Source organism: Lissotriton vulgaris, chromosome 2_1 (genome assembly GCF_964263255.1).
Source record: "Lissotriton vulgaris chromosome 2_1, aLisVul1.2, whole genome shotgun sequence".
Lineage (NCBI taxonomy): Eukaryota > Metazoa > Chordata > Amphibia > Caudata > Salamandridae > Lissotriton > Lissotriton vulgaris.
This window is the reverse complement of record NC_141687.1, coordinates 1189963363-1189979788: the sequence shown is the minus strand read 5'-3', so window position 1 is coordinate 1189979788 and position 16426 is coordinate 1189963363. Positions and strand designations below refer to the sequence as shown.

General features: G+C 48.3%; 1 protein-coding gene across 2 annotated transcripts in view; it reads left to right on the top strand.

Annotated features, from left to right (window-relative positions):
- PRDM10 (PR/SET domain 10) overlaps nt 1-13528 on the top strand; it is a 1138198-nt gene extending 1124670 nt beyond the window's left edge. For both annotated transcript variants that reach the window (XM_086956905.1, XM_086956904.1), the window contains exon 23: nt 11459-13528. In XM_086956905.1, the coding sequence (XP_086813031.1) occupies nt 11459-11659 (201 nt within the window). In that variant the 3' untranslated portion in view covers nt 11660-13528. The remainder of the gene's footprint in view (nt 1-11458) is intronic.
- The last annotated feature ends 2898 nt before the right edge of the window (nt 13529-16426 follow it).

Here is a 16426-nt window from a genome sequence, read left to right as displayed (position 1 = left end):
TCCTGGTTGGGTATATTGTTATTTATTATGTACTAAGGGTATATTTTACTACTTTTTTATGTACCGTGGGCTCCCACTCCGACGACGGGGAATGATTCAGGCATGTGAATCTATGAAAGACACCAATACTGGAGAACCACAGATTACAGGTAAGTAACTATTGTTCGTATCTCTGAAGTCTGATATTAGTTCCTTTGCCCTGTTTTGTTGTTTTATGTTTTTTGTGTGTTTTTTCAAACGTTTCTTAGCCCTTCTGGAGAGGGTTTTACCAGGAGATGAGGTGTTCTCCAAACTGGTGGCCGCATCTACATTACTGCGTAGAGTCTTGCCTGTTATGGATTCCTCGTTAGTGGCTATTTTTTGACTGAGCAATGGTGCCGGTTTCGAAGGTAATTTAGGAGTGTCCTTGCACGGAACCTGTTTGCTCGCTTGAGCATCCCTTGACGTCGAGAGTTGTTTACTGATTTGTGTGTTTATTAGTGTCTGGATCAGTTCCATTGGATCAAGCTTCCCCACATAGTGGTTTACCCCCCTCAATTCTGCTACAATTTGCGACATCGTTTTGGGGGAGCTGCCTATGCCCGCATAACTATGCATTCCTTTTTGTTTGCCTTCTTTTGACAGGCTTTCAGTTGTTCTTTGATTCGGCTGAACTATGTTGTCCTGTTGTCTTTGCTTTAATTCTGTGACAATAGATGTTAGAACCTCCGGTAATGAGCTAAGCTTCTCCACAATTGGAAGACACAGACATCTGGCAATAGGTTGTTTCCTCATTGAGTCCAGTTTTTCAGTTAGGGCATCGATTTTGGCTTCAGTGCTAATCATAGCTGTCGCAAGCGCTTGTATTGATCCATTTGTATCTCTAATTTCTGTGTTTGCCAAGTAAGAGCATTAACGGCCGTTGTTAATGTGGAGTTTATTGAGGATAACAGCGAGTTTTGGCTACGGCATTCTTTTTAAGATGTTGTATGTGGTAGGTTCTGTTCCCCCAGGGAGGTGTACTCTCTCCGGTCATCGTCCGTTATGGGCGAACTTTGGTTAAAGGTAAAGCTTTTAATTACTAATAAGCTTTGTCGCTGTACCGGGGTTGGAGACATGGACAGATCGTGCCGGTAAGGGCCGTCCTCCGCCTGTTGGTTTGTTGTGTTCTCCACGTGTGTGGATTGATTATTTCTTTTAGATTGTTCCAGTTGTTCCAGTGGTTGTTCCAATGTTGATGAAATTTCCTGAGTATCCGGTTTTCCCTGGCGCATTTCGTCCATCCTTATTCCTTTGGGGTCAGAATGCTCTGCTGTTGATGAGATTTCAAAGACTTCCAAAACTTCTGAAATGTCTGGCGATGTTTTTGCATTAATGTGATTTGCCTTTCTCCCTGGAGTAGGTGGAGGTCTGATATTTCCTGGCCCCACTCCTGCCTTCCCTTCTGCACTGCAGGGTACTCTATTTGTTTTATTATACCAATCACATCCAAGTCTCTATATCCTTTAGCCTCTTTTACAATTTCTCTGTTGTTCTCTTGGGGCGAGTGTGGCCCAGTTTCTCGTGTGCCGAGCTCCTCGCTTGGGGGCAGGATCAGACTCAATTCCTTTTTGTCATGTGGTCTCATGTGTATTAATACATTCCTGTAGGTCTCACTTGTTCCCAATATTTTTTTTACCAGATGTTATTGGCGTGAAGTAATTACAGATCGACTTATTATTTGCTTTAGGAATTGGGCTCGATTTAAAATGTTGTGATAGTGCCGAAGGTGTAGACTCCAACCGCACTTGGTTCCTTGTCGGGCGCTTAATTCTAGCGCCTGTGTCTGTATCAAGGCCTATGATGGTTGATTTGTACATCGTGCTGTTGGTTTTGTCTTTTATCATTTGCCTCTCTTTCTGTGGGAGGCGTTTCACCTGTCTATCCACTGATTTATGAAGTGATAGATAATTGAGTTTATAAGAGACCTTCCAGGGGAGCCTCCAGCTCTGGACGCTGTATGATCTGAGCCTCCTATTTCCCCTGTTGTGTGGCTTAATATCTGAAAGAAACACGTTAGTGTTAGATTCCTTACCTTAGAATATCCCCAGGCGTCAGTCTGGATCCGGAAACTTTTGCGTAGCAGTACCCCTGCGCGTCGGTAGGCGTCGTCTGCAGGCGTCCCCTGCGGCTCCGCGTCCGTCGTCGGCGTCGTGCGCCGTGATGACGTCGCTGGAGTACATAGACGCCGCCTCCGCGCGCTGACGTCAGTTCTTCTTTTTTCCGCGCCAGTGGACGCAGATCTGAAGAGCAGTACTCCGGTCTTTGACCAAGTTTTTTCGATTGTCTTTTTCTACTATTGTGCCTGATAGGATGCCAGGATTTAAGAATTGCGATGGCTGTGAGCGCACGATGTCGGTCACAGACCATCACCGCCTCTGCCTCCGGTGTCTGGGCCCCGACCACGACGTGGAATCCTGCGTCGACTGCCGGGCCCTTACCAACAAGGCTAGACGGGAGCGGTCCCGCAAGCTGCTGGAGCTCCGGGTGTCGGCCCCACGTCGGGACCGGGAGCGGTCCCGGTCCGGCCGGAGGTCGAGAGAGCGTTCGAGGGAGCGGTCGCGGAGCCGCGCCGGGCGCTCCGGAAGTCGACGCCACTCGTCATCCTCGTCAGGTAAGAAACACAAGAAGTCGGGGCGTCGTCATCGTACCCCCGACTCCCCCCGACGCTCGCGCGATGCGGCCGGGGGCTCGGGTGACCCCATCCCCGCGGCTCCGCGAGAGTCGCCGGCGCGGCCTGCCTCATACCCTCCGGTCCCTGGGCATGGCGCGACGCCTGAGGAGATCGAGGCGTTCCTCATGGCCATGAGGGCGCTCGCTTCTCCGACGGGGCCTACGGCGCCTTCGGGCCCAGTGCTACCGTCTGGGGGCCCTGGCGGTTCGGGTGTCCCTGCCTCGGCGCCGTCGGGTGCTTCGGCCCCGGCGCCGCCGACGGCTCCGACCCCGGCGCCGCAGGGGCCTTCGGGATCGGCGCCGGCTGGTCTTCCGGCCTCCCCGGCGCCGTTGCCATCGGGGTTACCCCCGACGCCGCCCCCGCGCGGCGCCGGTTCTCCGCTGCCGGTTCCGGCCGGCGGTGGGGTTCCGGCGCCGGCTCCGGGCGGCGCCGTCCCCTTACCTTCTCCGACGCCGGACGCGGCGCCGGACGGGCGTCGATCGACGCCGGTCCCGGCGCCGATGGGGCCCATGAACCCCGAGGAGCCGGTCTTCATCATTGACTCCGAATACGGAGAGGATGAGGAGTACGGTGAAGGTTGGGAGGGGTCCGAGGACCCTCTGGCTCGCGAGTGCCAGTATGACCCGGACTGGACGGGTGACTTGGGGGATGCCAGTGGTTTGGACGACTCCCCTAACCCTGGTTTGATCTCTCCTCCAACCGTGGCATCGGTGGAGGGAGCTGCCTATTCTGTGGTGCTGATGAGGGCTGCCAAGGCCTTAAACCTTGAGCTCCCCGTCGCGGCCGTGAGGCCTAACATCCTCACCGAGGTCTTCAAACCGCAGTCATGCCCTTTGGAGCCTCTGCTGCCGTTTAATGAAGCCTTGTCTGACGTTCTGTTGGGCACGTGGTCCAGGCCCGCTTCAGGTGCGCCTGTTGATCGGAACGTGGCCAGGCGCCACCGTCCTTGTCCGGACGACCCCAAGTACCTGTCTACCCACCCCACTCCTGAGAGTCTGGTGATCCAGGCCTCGACCTCCCAGTCCGCATTCCCGTCGGCCCCGCCCGACCGGGAATCCAAGAGGTATGACCAGTTTGGCAAAAAGGTCTTCTCGTCCATTAGTTTGGGCCTGCGGTCTTGCAACACCGCCTGCCTCTTGGGCCGCTACACCCACTCTGTGTGGGATACGGTCGCGGAGCTGCTGCCAGAATGCCCCATGGAGGTGCGGGCAAAGCTCGGTCAAGCTGTAGCTGAGGGCCGGGATGCAGCGAAATATTCCATTCGGTGTGGTCTTGATACGACCGACTCGCTGGGCAGGGCTATGTCTACGACGGTGGCGATTCGTCGTCACGCCTGGCTGAGATCCGCCAATTTTTCGGCTGATGTCCAAAATACACTGATGGACATGCCGTTTGATGGCTGTCACCTGTTCGGTGACAAAGCGGACCACGCGCTGGAACGCTTCAAGGACTCCAGGGTCACGGCCAAGTCCTTGGGTCTCTCGACCCAGCGTCAGCAACCGGGTTCGTTTCGTCCCTTTCGTGGCCAAGGAAGGGGCGCCCCCACACGTGCTGCCAGCCACGCGCCGCAACAATCCTTCCAACGCGGTGGCGGCCGTGGAAACCGCCGTGGTGGCGGTCGGGGACAACGGCGGGGTCAGACCACACCTTCCCCCGCAGCATCTACCCCAAAATCCTCCTAGTCCGTGCTTTCGGCCCCATGTGACGCCAGTGGGTGGCAGGGTTCGCCATCACCACGCTCACTGGCGCACGATCACTTCGGACAGGTGGGTGCTGCAAATTGTCCGAAGGGGCTACTCCCTCCCCTTCGAGACCTCTCCTCCAGCCATGCCACCGCAGAACCACCGTGTGTCGGGGGACCACTTGACACTTCTGCAGGAGGAAGTTACGGCCCTCTTGGCCAAGGGGGCCATCGAGCGCGTTCCTGGGCCAGAAGTAGGGCGTGGTTGTTATTCCCACTACTTTCTGGTGCCCAAGAAGGACAAGGGGGGCCTACGTCCTATCTTGGATCTAAGGAACGTCAACGGCTTCCTCCGGAAGGAGAAGTTCAAGATGTTGACGTTAGCTCAGGTCTTGGCTGCTCTAGACCCGCAAGACTGGATGGTAGCGTTGGACTTGCAGGACGCCTATTTTCACATCCCCGTCCTGCCGGCCCACCGGCGTTACCTGCGGTTCACGGTAGGCCAGGAGCACTTTCAGTTTATCGTGCTCCCCTTCGGCCTTACCAGCGCCCCACGGGTGTTCACAAAGGTGATGGCGGTGGTCGCAGCCCATCTGCGCAGGTTGGGGGTTTCAGTCTTCCCCTACCTAGACGACTGGTTGTTGAAGGCGGGCTCGCCCCAGACAGTCGTCCACCACCTTCAGATGACGGCAGACCTCTTGCACGACCTGGGGTTCTCCATCAACGTGCCGAAATCACACCTGTGTCCCTCTCAAAAGCTCCTTTTCATCGGAGCGGTTCTGGACTCGGCGCAGTTTCGGGTTTATCCTCCGGAACGGCGGGTTCGGGATATTCAGGCTTTGATTCCCATCTTTCAGCCGCTATCCCGAGTCTCGGTCAGGTTGACGCTGCGGCTGCTGGGACTGATGGCTTCCTGCATCCTTCTGGTGCATCACGCCAGGTGGCGGATGCGGGCTCTGCAGTGGGACCTGAAGTTTCAGTGGGCCCAGCATCAGGGCAACTTGTCCGACCACGTCTTGATCTCGGAGGGCACTGCGAGACAACTGCAGTGGTGGCTTACGGACCGCGATTGGGTCAGGGGCAAGTCCCTCTCCCTTCCCCAACCGGAGCACGTTGTCGTGACGGACGCGTCCCTCCAGGGCTGGGGTGGCCACTTGGGAGAGGCAGAGATCAGAGGCATCTGGTCTCCGGCGGAGTCCCGGCTCCATATCAATCTGTTGGAGCTGCGGGCGATTCGTCTGGCACTGAAGGCATTCCTCCCCTTTGTCAACGGGAGTGTAGTGCAGGTGTTCACCGACAACGCCACCGCCATGTGGTACTGCAACAAACAGGGCGGAGTGGGGTCGTGGACCCTTTGCCAGGAGGCTCTGCGCCTCTGGCAATGGCTGGAACGTCAGGGCGTGACTCTGACGGTTCAACACCTGGCGGGTTCTCTGAACGCCAGGGCGGACGAACTCAGCCGTCGGTGCTCGATGGATCACGAATGGCGTCTGAACTCGGACGTGGCGCAAGGCATCTTTCTGCAATGGGGAGAGCCTTGGTTAGATCTATTCGCCACAGAAGAGAACGCGCAATGTCATCAGTTCTGCGCGTTGGAGTTTCCAAGACGGCACTCGCACGGCGACGCCTTTCGGCGCGAGTGGAGTTGCGGTCTGTTATACGCCTTTCCGCCTATACCACTTCTGCCCAGAGTGCTGAAGAAGATCAGGCGCGACCGGGCCCAAGTTATCCTTGTGGCTCCGGACTGGGCTCGAAGGTACTGGTATCCCGAGCTACTCAGCATGTCAGTCGGTCCCCCGATCCGCCTGCCCCTTCAGGAGGACCTTCTGTCGCAGCAGCAGGGGACGGTCCTCCACCCGAACCTGTCCAGTCTCCACCTCCATGCTTGGAGATTGAGCGGCGGCAGTTGAGGCCATTTGACTTGCCTCCTGAAGTCTGTGATGTTATTCTGGCAGCCAGGCGTCCCTCCACTAAGTCGGTATACGCCTGTCGGTGGAACAGATTTGTGGCATGGTGCACAGCAAAGGCTGTGGATCCTCTTTCTGCCCCTCTTTCGGAGGTTCTTCTGTTTCTTCTTTCTCTTGCCCAGCAGGGCTCTGCTCTGGGCACTATCAAGGGCTACCTTTCTGCCCTTTCAGCCTTTTTGAGGCTTCCTGATCAGCCTTCTTTGTTCAAATCCCCGATTGTAACTCGATTCTTGAAAGGCATCACTCACATGTTTCCACCTGTTCCGTTTGTGATGCCTCAGTGGGATTTGAACCTGGTTCTAACTTTCCTGATGTGTGCTCCCTTTGAGCCCCTTCATTCTTGCCCTCTCCGTCTCCTGACTTTAAAGACGGCTTTCCTGGTTGCCATCACCTCTGCCAGGAGGGTGAGTGAGCTCCAGGCTCTTTCTGTCCAACCTCCTTTCCTGTCCATTCATCCTGACAAGGTGGTTCTGAGGACTAGACCTTCTTTCCTGCCCAAGGTTGTTTCGGCCTTTCACATCGGGCAGTCCATCACCCTCCCTTCCTTCTTCCCGCCTCCGCATCCTTCAAAGGATGAAGAGCGGCTCCATCGTCTGGACCCAAAACGTGCGCTTTCATTTTACATGGATCGCACACGCCAGTTCCGGGTGGATGACCAACTGTTTGTTGGCTACGTGGGTGCGAAGAAGGGACGGGCGGTTTGTAAACGAACCATCTCTCGATGGGTCGTCCTCTGCATCAAAGCGTGCTACTCTTTGGCTCGGAAGGAGCCTCCTGTTGGGCTGAGGGCCCATTCCACTCGGGCCACGGCGGCTACTACTGCCCTGGGCCGGGGAGTCCCCTTGCAGGACATTTGCCAGGCGGCTACGTGGGCCTCGCTGCACACCTTTGCGAGGCACTACTGCCTGGACAGTCAAGTCCGGAGGGATGGCTTCTTTGGCCGTTCTGTCCTCCAGGACTTTCTGGTGTAGTTTTGTATTGGTTCGCAGACCCACCACCGGGGTTGGTATTGCTGGGGTATGTATTCTAAGGTAAGGAATCTAACACTAACGTGTTTCTTTCAGATGAACAAGTTACTTACCTTCGGTAACGATATATCTGTAAGAAACATTAGTTAGTGTTAGATTCCTTACCGAACCCACCCATCCTCCCCGTTCTGCGAACTGATACCTAGGGTTAAGGTCATCCCTTTCAGGGCCCTAGTTTGTACATGGCACCAGTGTTGGTTCTCTCATGGCTCTGCGTCTCCTGGCGCGGAAAAGCTGTGTGCAAAGAACTGACGTCAGCGCGCGGAGGCGGCGTCTATGTACTCCAGCGACGTCATCACGGCGCACGACGCCGACGACGGACGCGGAGCCGCAGGGGACGCCTGCAGACGACGCCTACCGACGCGCAGGGGTACTGCTACGCAAAAGTTTCCGGATCCAGACTGACGCCTGGGGATATTCTAAGGTAAGGAATCTAACACTAACTAATGTTTCTTACAGATATATCGTTACCGAAGGTAAGTAACTTGTTCTTCCAGACTCATAAATTGGGCAAGTGGGCAAGTTGTTTTAAACTAACATGGACTTCTTCACCTCAGGCTGCCCTGCCTTGTACTTTCTTACTCAAATATACTCAGATATACGCCTGGCGAGACAGAGCGGTAAAGTTTTGACTTTTAGGTGAAAACTTCAGTGAGTGGATGGCTGCTGGGCGAATCAGATTTGGGACTCTTTTACAAAAAGTGCTTGGCGACTCCAATGACGTAGTTATCTCTGGTGGCTATTGATGGAAAAGTGCTGGAAAACATTCTGGCAAGGGACGCCTCCAATGTCCACCACTAACCTCTGTTGCCCCAGTGTCCCCAGTGTCGAAAGCCACGGGGTCAGGAACCGTGCACAATGGGGTGCTGCAGCTGTACCCAGCTCGGCCGCTTTTCCGTAGTGCTCCCTGGTGCTCCTGGGCTCCTGAGCACAACACTCCCTGGGCTCCGATTATGCTCTGCCGCGCTCGCCCCCCCAGCTCCTGCTTAATCCTTAACACAAGCTGGCCGGTTGGTTGGCGCCAATGTCGAGGCTCGCAGCTCTGCGTTTAAGTGCCCCTACAGCCTGGGAGCACAACTCGCGGCCGTTAGGAAACCAGCAGCGGGAAAGTCCAGGACTAAGCAGCTGGGCTGGGGCTGGGGCTGGGACAATTCGGGCGGTTCGACCACTCTGAGCGTTTTCGTTTTTCAGAGCAGAGCAGAGCAGTATTCCTCGGTGCTCCCGCACTGCTGCTGCTGCTTCTGCTTCGATTTGTCTGGTTCGTGCAAAAAGCAGGACTGGATCAGCATTAGCAAGTGATCACAAAGGGCAGGAAAGTCGTGGCACTGCAGGTCTATGAGGAATGGTGTACATCTCCTCAACGCCTTGATATCCCCAAAGGGAGCTATCGACTTCAAGAAACTGTTTTTCAAGGTGATTTTGATCATGAAGATTTCTAAGTACTATATTGTGGATTTGTATCATTTTTGGTCTTGTCTTGAGTATATAAAAATATTGGATATTTTTCTAAACTGGTGTGGTGAACTTTTGTAGAGTTTACACTGCATTACTGTTGGTTATGTGCAAATTCTTTACACACTGCCTTTAAGATAAGCCTGTCTGCTCGTGCCAAGCTACCAAGGGGGTGAGCAGGGGTTATTTTAGGAGTGTAACTCCCTTATCCTGACTAGAAGAAAGGGTCCCTACTTGGACAAAGGTACCTACCTCTGCTAACTAGAATCCCCCATTTCTAACAACATCTTCTATGACATCATTGATAATATCACTGCACCATTTGCAATTAAATTATTGATGAGAAATGTGTGCATGATGAGGGCATGAGATTAAGTTACCTTAGGGTAGTTATAGTGAGGACCAACGTTTCCCAATCGATGAAGTGTTTTTTGTTTTGGTAATAACCATGATGCCAGGAATCTTCACAAAGTGTTCAACACTAGTTTGCCACTCACTCTAGGTTCTGAAGTGTTTATTTCATAGATTCACATATATACACAATCCTCTCCACTGAAGCTAACTACTAATATTGTGTACTAAATGTGACTGAAAAATGGTATTAAGGGATGGTGATAAAATAAAGAAAAACGCACTTAATGGGCTGCTCAATTGACACTGCTTGTGTGATTTTGATCATTGGCAACGCAATCAAAGTGAACTTATGGTTTTGTTTTGATCGGAATCTGCCTAAAGCAGCTACAGGCAATAAATAACTCTTACCTTTCTTTCATCTCAAACAATTTGCACCATTATTTATTAACTAGAATGAGACTGGACTTTTTTCTCTTAATGGTAGGTTATCCAGTAAAAGCATATTCGCTAAATCGATTATCGCTATGCTCTTGTGACGAAAAATCTATGCAAACTATGTCACACGTTCTATTTTTCTGCCGTTTCTATAAGACAGAAATTTCATGTATCTATTGTTAATAAAATGTTGTTTATCCTCTCATTCCTCTGCTCTCATAGTCATATACGGCCATATGTTTCAAAAAAGAGTTTTGCGATTTTCAAATTGCGATTTTTAGCAAAGCGCAATTAGAGAAATGCAAAATGCAATGTATGTAGGATTTGTTAAAAATGTTGCGAATCTACATATTCCTTATTTGCGAATCGCAAATTGAGATTCGCAATTCGGAATACCTTTCCATTCATTCCTATGGGCTAGGAGGTCCATAGGAATGAATGGGAAGACATTCTCAATTTGCGAATACCAATTAGAGAATCACAAATTGAGAATGCAATTCCAAGATTGCAAGGGTGCCAAAAGGATACCCTGTTGCTCCCCTGCAATATGTATGTGTGTACATTTTGCGGACATACATACATATGGCACTTTAAAAAAATCAAATAAGTGTTTTTTTAAAGAAAATCGCAAATTACCACCAACTTGAAGTTGGTGGTAATTTGCAATTCCTTAAGGCCAAATAGCAAATTTCTGGTGCTTCCAGAATTGCATTTAAGGAATCGCAATTTGCAATTCCTTAATTGCATTCGCAAAATGGAGAATTGCACATTTTGCAATTATCTATTTTGCGATGGCCTTTTGGGATGATACATCCCAAAAGACTTTTTCCAATTCGCAAACGGGCAGATTCTGAGAATCAGCCCGTTTGCTAATGGGAAAAAGGCTTGATACATATGGCCCAAATACCCTTGAAACCCTCTTCGTTTGTTACATGATTGGGAATTTCCTAAATTCAGTCCTGCACATTAGGAAAACTGATCAGCAAGGCGGGGGGAGGGGGTTGCTCTTTTGGATTTTGTTTTAATAGTTTGTTTTTATCATCTATTGATGTACTGTAAGGATGCGTTTACATTAGCCCAAGATCACTGTGGGATTAGGGGGAGCTTGTCTTGGAATGGTGCTGCTTTTAATTGGATTATTTTAAAAACGTGTTTTACCATTTTTAACTTGTGGAAAATGAATTATTTGGTGCTTATTTTGCTGCTAGCCTATTGCGTCGGTCATGTCTGTGACTTGTGGTACTTTTTTTTTAATATTGCAATTGTTGATTTTACAATGTGCTTGTTTACCATTATGCTGTGGTTTTTTTTATGTGAACTTTTATTCATTTATGAAATGCGAATAAAGTTATTTTGAATTAGAATTTGACACTGCTAGGTTAATGCAACAGAGGATAAGATAAGAAAGGATAAAAATCTTTTAATGTAACTAATGCATTGTTCAGTCTCATCTTTTGAAAAAATGACGCACTTTTAAGTTTGTGTTTGAGTCAAGTAAAGAATTATCTAGGGACTTTTTAAGTTAAAAGTGGTGTAATCCATTGAGCTCTGGTAAATATTACTTGGCTCATAAGGGTGTTTGGTAATGGCAGTCACGTGGGGTGCTTGGAATGTAGATAGCTGGGATATATTGAGGAGGAGATGTGATGGTGCGTTTTAGTTTGAAATAAGGTATCTCTACTCAGCTACAATGCACTGTTATCAAAGCCAATGGAAGGAAACTGTCATTACTGTGTCTGTCGACAGCTTTTTCATTCCTTCGTACATTGTCAAAAAGTATGATTGTATGGCATTTTTTTAAATACAGACAACTAAATTCATTTGTATAACGAAATCATTTGCTTTCTAGACTCACTATGTGATCTCTGATGGACAGAGTGACCTGGATGAGAAACAGGACCCATCCCTGGCGGAGAATGTGAGCACCAGCTCAGAGCACATTGACTCTTTAGAACGGCAAGTAGCAGACCAGCAGCAGTTGACCCAGTACATTATCACTACAACGACTGCTGGGAACGGGGACAGTGAAGTGCATATCGCCAAACCATGAGCGCGCTGTTTTTCTTTGAACTCTGTGTTATCCATCCGATAAACACAAAGTTGATGTCTTCACTTCCAAGAGGACGCACTGTCATTAATAGACGCCTGTCTCTAATGTCATGAAGCTGTTCTTAGTTGTACGAAACAGTTTATGCTGGATGGAGTCCAGACGTAAAGCAGGAAGCAAGCCGGCAGAACAGGGGCTTACTTGGATGTTGCGTTCCCTGCCATGTGTGAAGGACTCATTTGCGGCTGCTAGAGTTGCCTGGGTAATCTTAGAGTTTGGGCTACCAAAGTCCCGTAGACTTTGCAGTTTACAAATGCGCCTACTACCTGAAACACCGCTGCTGATACTTGGACAGGTCAACAAAAAAGAAATGCATAAAGCCCTATTTTGAGGGTGTGAGAACAGTAAATGAACGCAGTTGTGTTTTAAATGTTGTTCAAAATGTTTTATCAGAGCCAATGTAGACTTACAGCAGCAGTTTCAGTTTATGTTGCACCAGGGAATTTGTAGAAAGTTTAACGGTGCAGATCTGTAAGCTTTCTGGCCCACTGCAGCAGGAGAAGAGTGTAGCATTTAGTGGGGCTATTTGTGCATTTCCTTCTAGTCCTTCTCTGCGTATTATTTTAGTAAAACTGGACCTCATCATTAAACATGTGTTCACAGTGAGTTAAGTTAATGATTTAGCTCTCTCTCTCTCTTAAATATATACACACACAAACATACAACGATAGTCGTCGCCCGTCTCCCACCACCTGTACAGGAAATGTTGTTTTTTTCACAGCCCAGTGCTCTTTCTCTTCAGTCTCGCTGTGGCCGCCAGGCCTCCTCCCCAAAGCTAGTCTGTCCTTGGAATGACCGACGTTCTTGTTCCGCTGGCCTGATTTTACTTCTCAGTGGTTCAGACATCTCCTCTTGGTCCTGTTTAAATGATTCACCGTCAGTGAATGCTCTTTTTTTATTTTACTTAAAGTAAAAGGCATTGACAGTAAATCAGTAAGGCAGTCACATAAAGTGTCACGTGCCAAATTAGAAGATCAATTATAAAGTCTAATTGGAAGAAATGAATTGTCAATATATTTAATAATAATTTTATTTAAAATAAAAACCCAGACTTCTTACTTGTTTGGTGATCAAATGCCAGGTTTCAATTGTGGATTTGTATTACACTGCAAGCTCTTTAGGGATGGACGTGCCAGGAACATTTGGCGACGGTAAGCTTCTTTGACCCTTACTGTTATTTTCTACTTTGAAAAATTGGCCCACACCTTATCTAAAAGTATAAATCCTCATCGTCACTGAGACTGTTAATCTGCCCATTTCCAAACAAAAGCTTTCTCAAAGGGTAGGTTTAAAATGTTTCTCAATTAACTGGAAATCAAATAAAAAATATATAGAATTAGACTGGGTTTCTTGCCACTCTATAGTTGATACCAGTAAACTGACGAAAGACCAACCAACTGGAGAATTATTCAGTGGTCCTTGAAGTAACATCTTTGGAAAAGCATGAGCTTTGTTCAGGATATATGACTGGACACTAAATTGAGAGGTGGTCAAAATGGAAGATTTTTGTTGTCAGAGGCCACATGTAAGTCGGACTCATACAAATTGTTTGACTAATTTGGTATATGTGGGACGAGAGGTACCCTCCACTAAGAAAATCTGTCTTTTGTTAACATGTTTTAATTCAACTCCTTGTCTCGCATCTCATTAAAGACTGCAGCACGCCACATGTCTGCAGTCTCTGTTTAAGTCAGATTGTGTTATTTAAGCGTGGACGTTCATTAATGCACATTTCTATGAACTGTTATTGTGTCAATAGTTGTGTGTTCCTGGAAAGTGCGAAAACAAATGAATAAATATTTTTTTTTAAAAGGCCTGGACAATTACTTTATTTTACGAATGCTGTGACCCTTTTGGATAGTTCTTCAATCTAACACTCAGATAACCAGCTACAATAGTTTTCCGGACAATAGAAAGACTTTGTTGGCACCCTGTGACGTCAGTCTGTAGCCGTCCCAAATACATCCCGAATATCAACTCAGCACTTTGTGTCACACGCTGTTATTTTTAAAACTCGTTCTATACCTGCCACAAAAGTACCTCTTGAGCGTTAGGACTTTTGAGATAGTTTTCAACTTTTTTATTTATATATATATATAAATATATATATCAGTGTTTAATTTTTTGGGTTTGAAGCAGAAATCGACAGTTTTGTTCATCTAAATATAGAAAAACCCTGAAAAGGCAGATAAGAACAAAAAGAGTTTTAATTTAAAGCGTCATGCTTCAAGCAGTGCTCTTCTGAGAGGAAATGTGGTTTAGTATATGGTTTGGTTGTGTGATATCACCATGTAATAAACTCACAGTCCTGTCTTGGAACTAGTCAAGTTCGTTTGTAACACCTTAGCACAGCCCTGTGAAGCTGTGGCTTTGAGAAGTGTGGTAAATATTTGATTTACCGTCTTAATTTCTAGGCAGGTAAGTACTTAATCAATAATAACTCAATCGGAAAGAAAGAGGCAGAGTCCGTGGTGTTAGAGTTCTTAGGGGTTTTATTCCTTAAAAAGGAATGGTCATGACCTGGATATCATGTTCCTGCAACCACAGGGGTTCAGGAAGGGATAGAGCAATATTTTATTGAAAATACATAGCTTATATACTTGACTTGCATTAAAGAAACCAATGTAGTAGGCGTAACAGCTGAGAGAAACAAGATAACAGCATCCACGTGATAGTGGTACGTAATTAGAAGGCGTGAACCGGGCGTGCACATGGAGGTGTGTACTAGAAACGTCACAGATAGGTGTCACAGTGGGTGGCAACAAAGCAGAATTTTGTAATGTCAGCAGAAATCTGAAGCATGGATGCGCGCGCAGCTGCATGACGTATGATTGACGTGAAACAGACGGGTGCAGGGGACTTGACATTTACACTGGCGGAAAGAGACAGAAGTCTGGCATGTCAGATCAACTCGTACTTCTATCATATCTGATATCTGATGTTTGGGAACCATACTATCTAGAGGGAAAGGTCTCTGGGGCAGAAGCTATTCTATACTGACTGTGAGTGCGTGTATAAGCGCCTAAGTGTCTGCATGAGATGCGAGGGGCATGGGCCTTCCATGGTAACAGAGGCTATGAATTACTTGTATGGAGACAGTGAGGCCGGGCCCTTCGCTCTGCAGCTGGGGGGATGTTTACTTAAACTAGTAGGCAGGAATGCAGTTTCGAGGAGCGGAACAGATAATTCGAAGGTTGAATACAGTCTTGGCAGGCAGCAGGCTGAGCTAAGCGCCATGGGCCGCACAGGGAGTAAGACAGAGGTCACGAGTACAGAGACAGCCTGGGCTGAGGCTTTCAGAGTCAGAAAGCAGAGAAAAAAGGCTCGATGGCAGAATTCAGGGCCTAGTTTTGCCAGAGCTGAAAAACGTGTAGAGTACACCATAAAAAGACGTTGGCAAGGCATACTTGGAAACGGAATATTCAACCCATTCAGGGTGGGTCTGAAAGAGGACATGTTAACGGTGGACGCAAATGTATTTGCGTCTTCATAGCTGGCACAGGAGGGAAGTTACATGCACTTTAAGCTGGTACATGGAGACGGTGGGGACACGCTAGGGAACATTACTTGACCATAGAATTTATATTTCCTCATTCCCTCCTTGTTCCCTACGGACCCTTCATGATATATCGATCCTCATGAATCGATCAGTCTGTTCTTGTAACATCATTTGCTCATCTTTCTTTCTTTCACGTTTTGAGAAAAAACTGGAATGTTCAATGCACGATGTGGCACACAGTCCACATATTGCTGGCCCACACTGTAGGCACAGGCAACAACTGAATACTATGACAAGAGCAATGCCTAGGAAGGATAGGATCTTCCATCCCCAAGCGGTTAACGTTGTCCAGAACCAACCGGACCACGTCCAGGTGCCTGGATTCTGATGTATCAGATTTGCAATTTTATGAAGACGTGTAATAGCTTGATATACTGTTGGCGCGTTTTCTGGGATGAAAACACAGCAACTTGACCCGATGACCTTACAAGCTCCGCCTCTGTCTGCCAAGATGACGTCAATAACAAGACGATTCTGAAGGACAACAACCCGCATGGCGGACTGCTCCTCTGTTAAGTTACCCAGGGCGGAGGCAGTTTCATTCACTACTGCTTCAAGTGTTCTAGTTAATCTGCAGATTAGTTTACTATTTTGGACGGGGCCTGTGAAGAAAAAGAATCCTTTATTGAAATCTGTGTATTGCTCCCATGCCGTTTCAGTATAGTCGACAATCGGGAGACCTCTTCGGAGTCTATTCTTTACTAGATTTGTGTTTCTGTGATAATCAGGAGGAGCTAGAAAAACAGGTGGCAGAAGGAATGCAATGTAACAGGTACCATCCCAATCTGGAGGTAAGCGTATGTATGCGGTATGACCACAAACAAAGTAAGAATGACGAGTAGCTCTAAAAGAAGATTTACCTTGGTCACTGAATTCGACCACTGTAGTACATTTACTATGACCTAAGTGTACTGAACCCTTCTTACTGACACATAATTCACCCGTGACTGGTAATACTGACATGGCAGGGAGAACTGGAGCAGCTTCTGATTCAACAGTAAGAATCATAAGGTTAATTGTATAATTACCTAATCCATATACTTCATTTTCTAGATCAGTTCCTATTCTAATGGGAAGTCCCTTCTTGTCTGGATAACAGGCATTAAGCAGAACTAAGTTCAAGTTTCCCCAAACCCAGCTCCCTTTAAAAA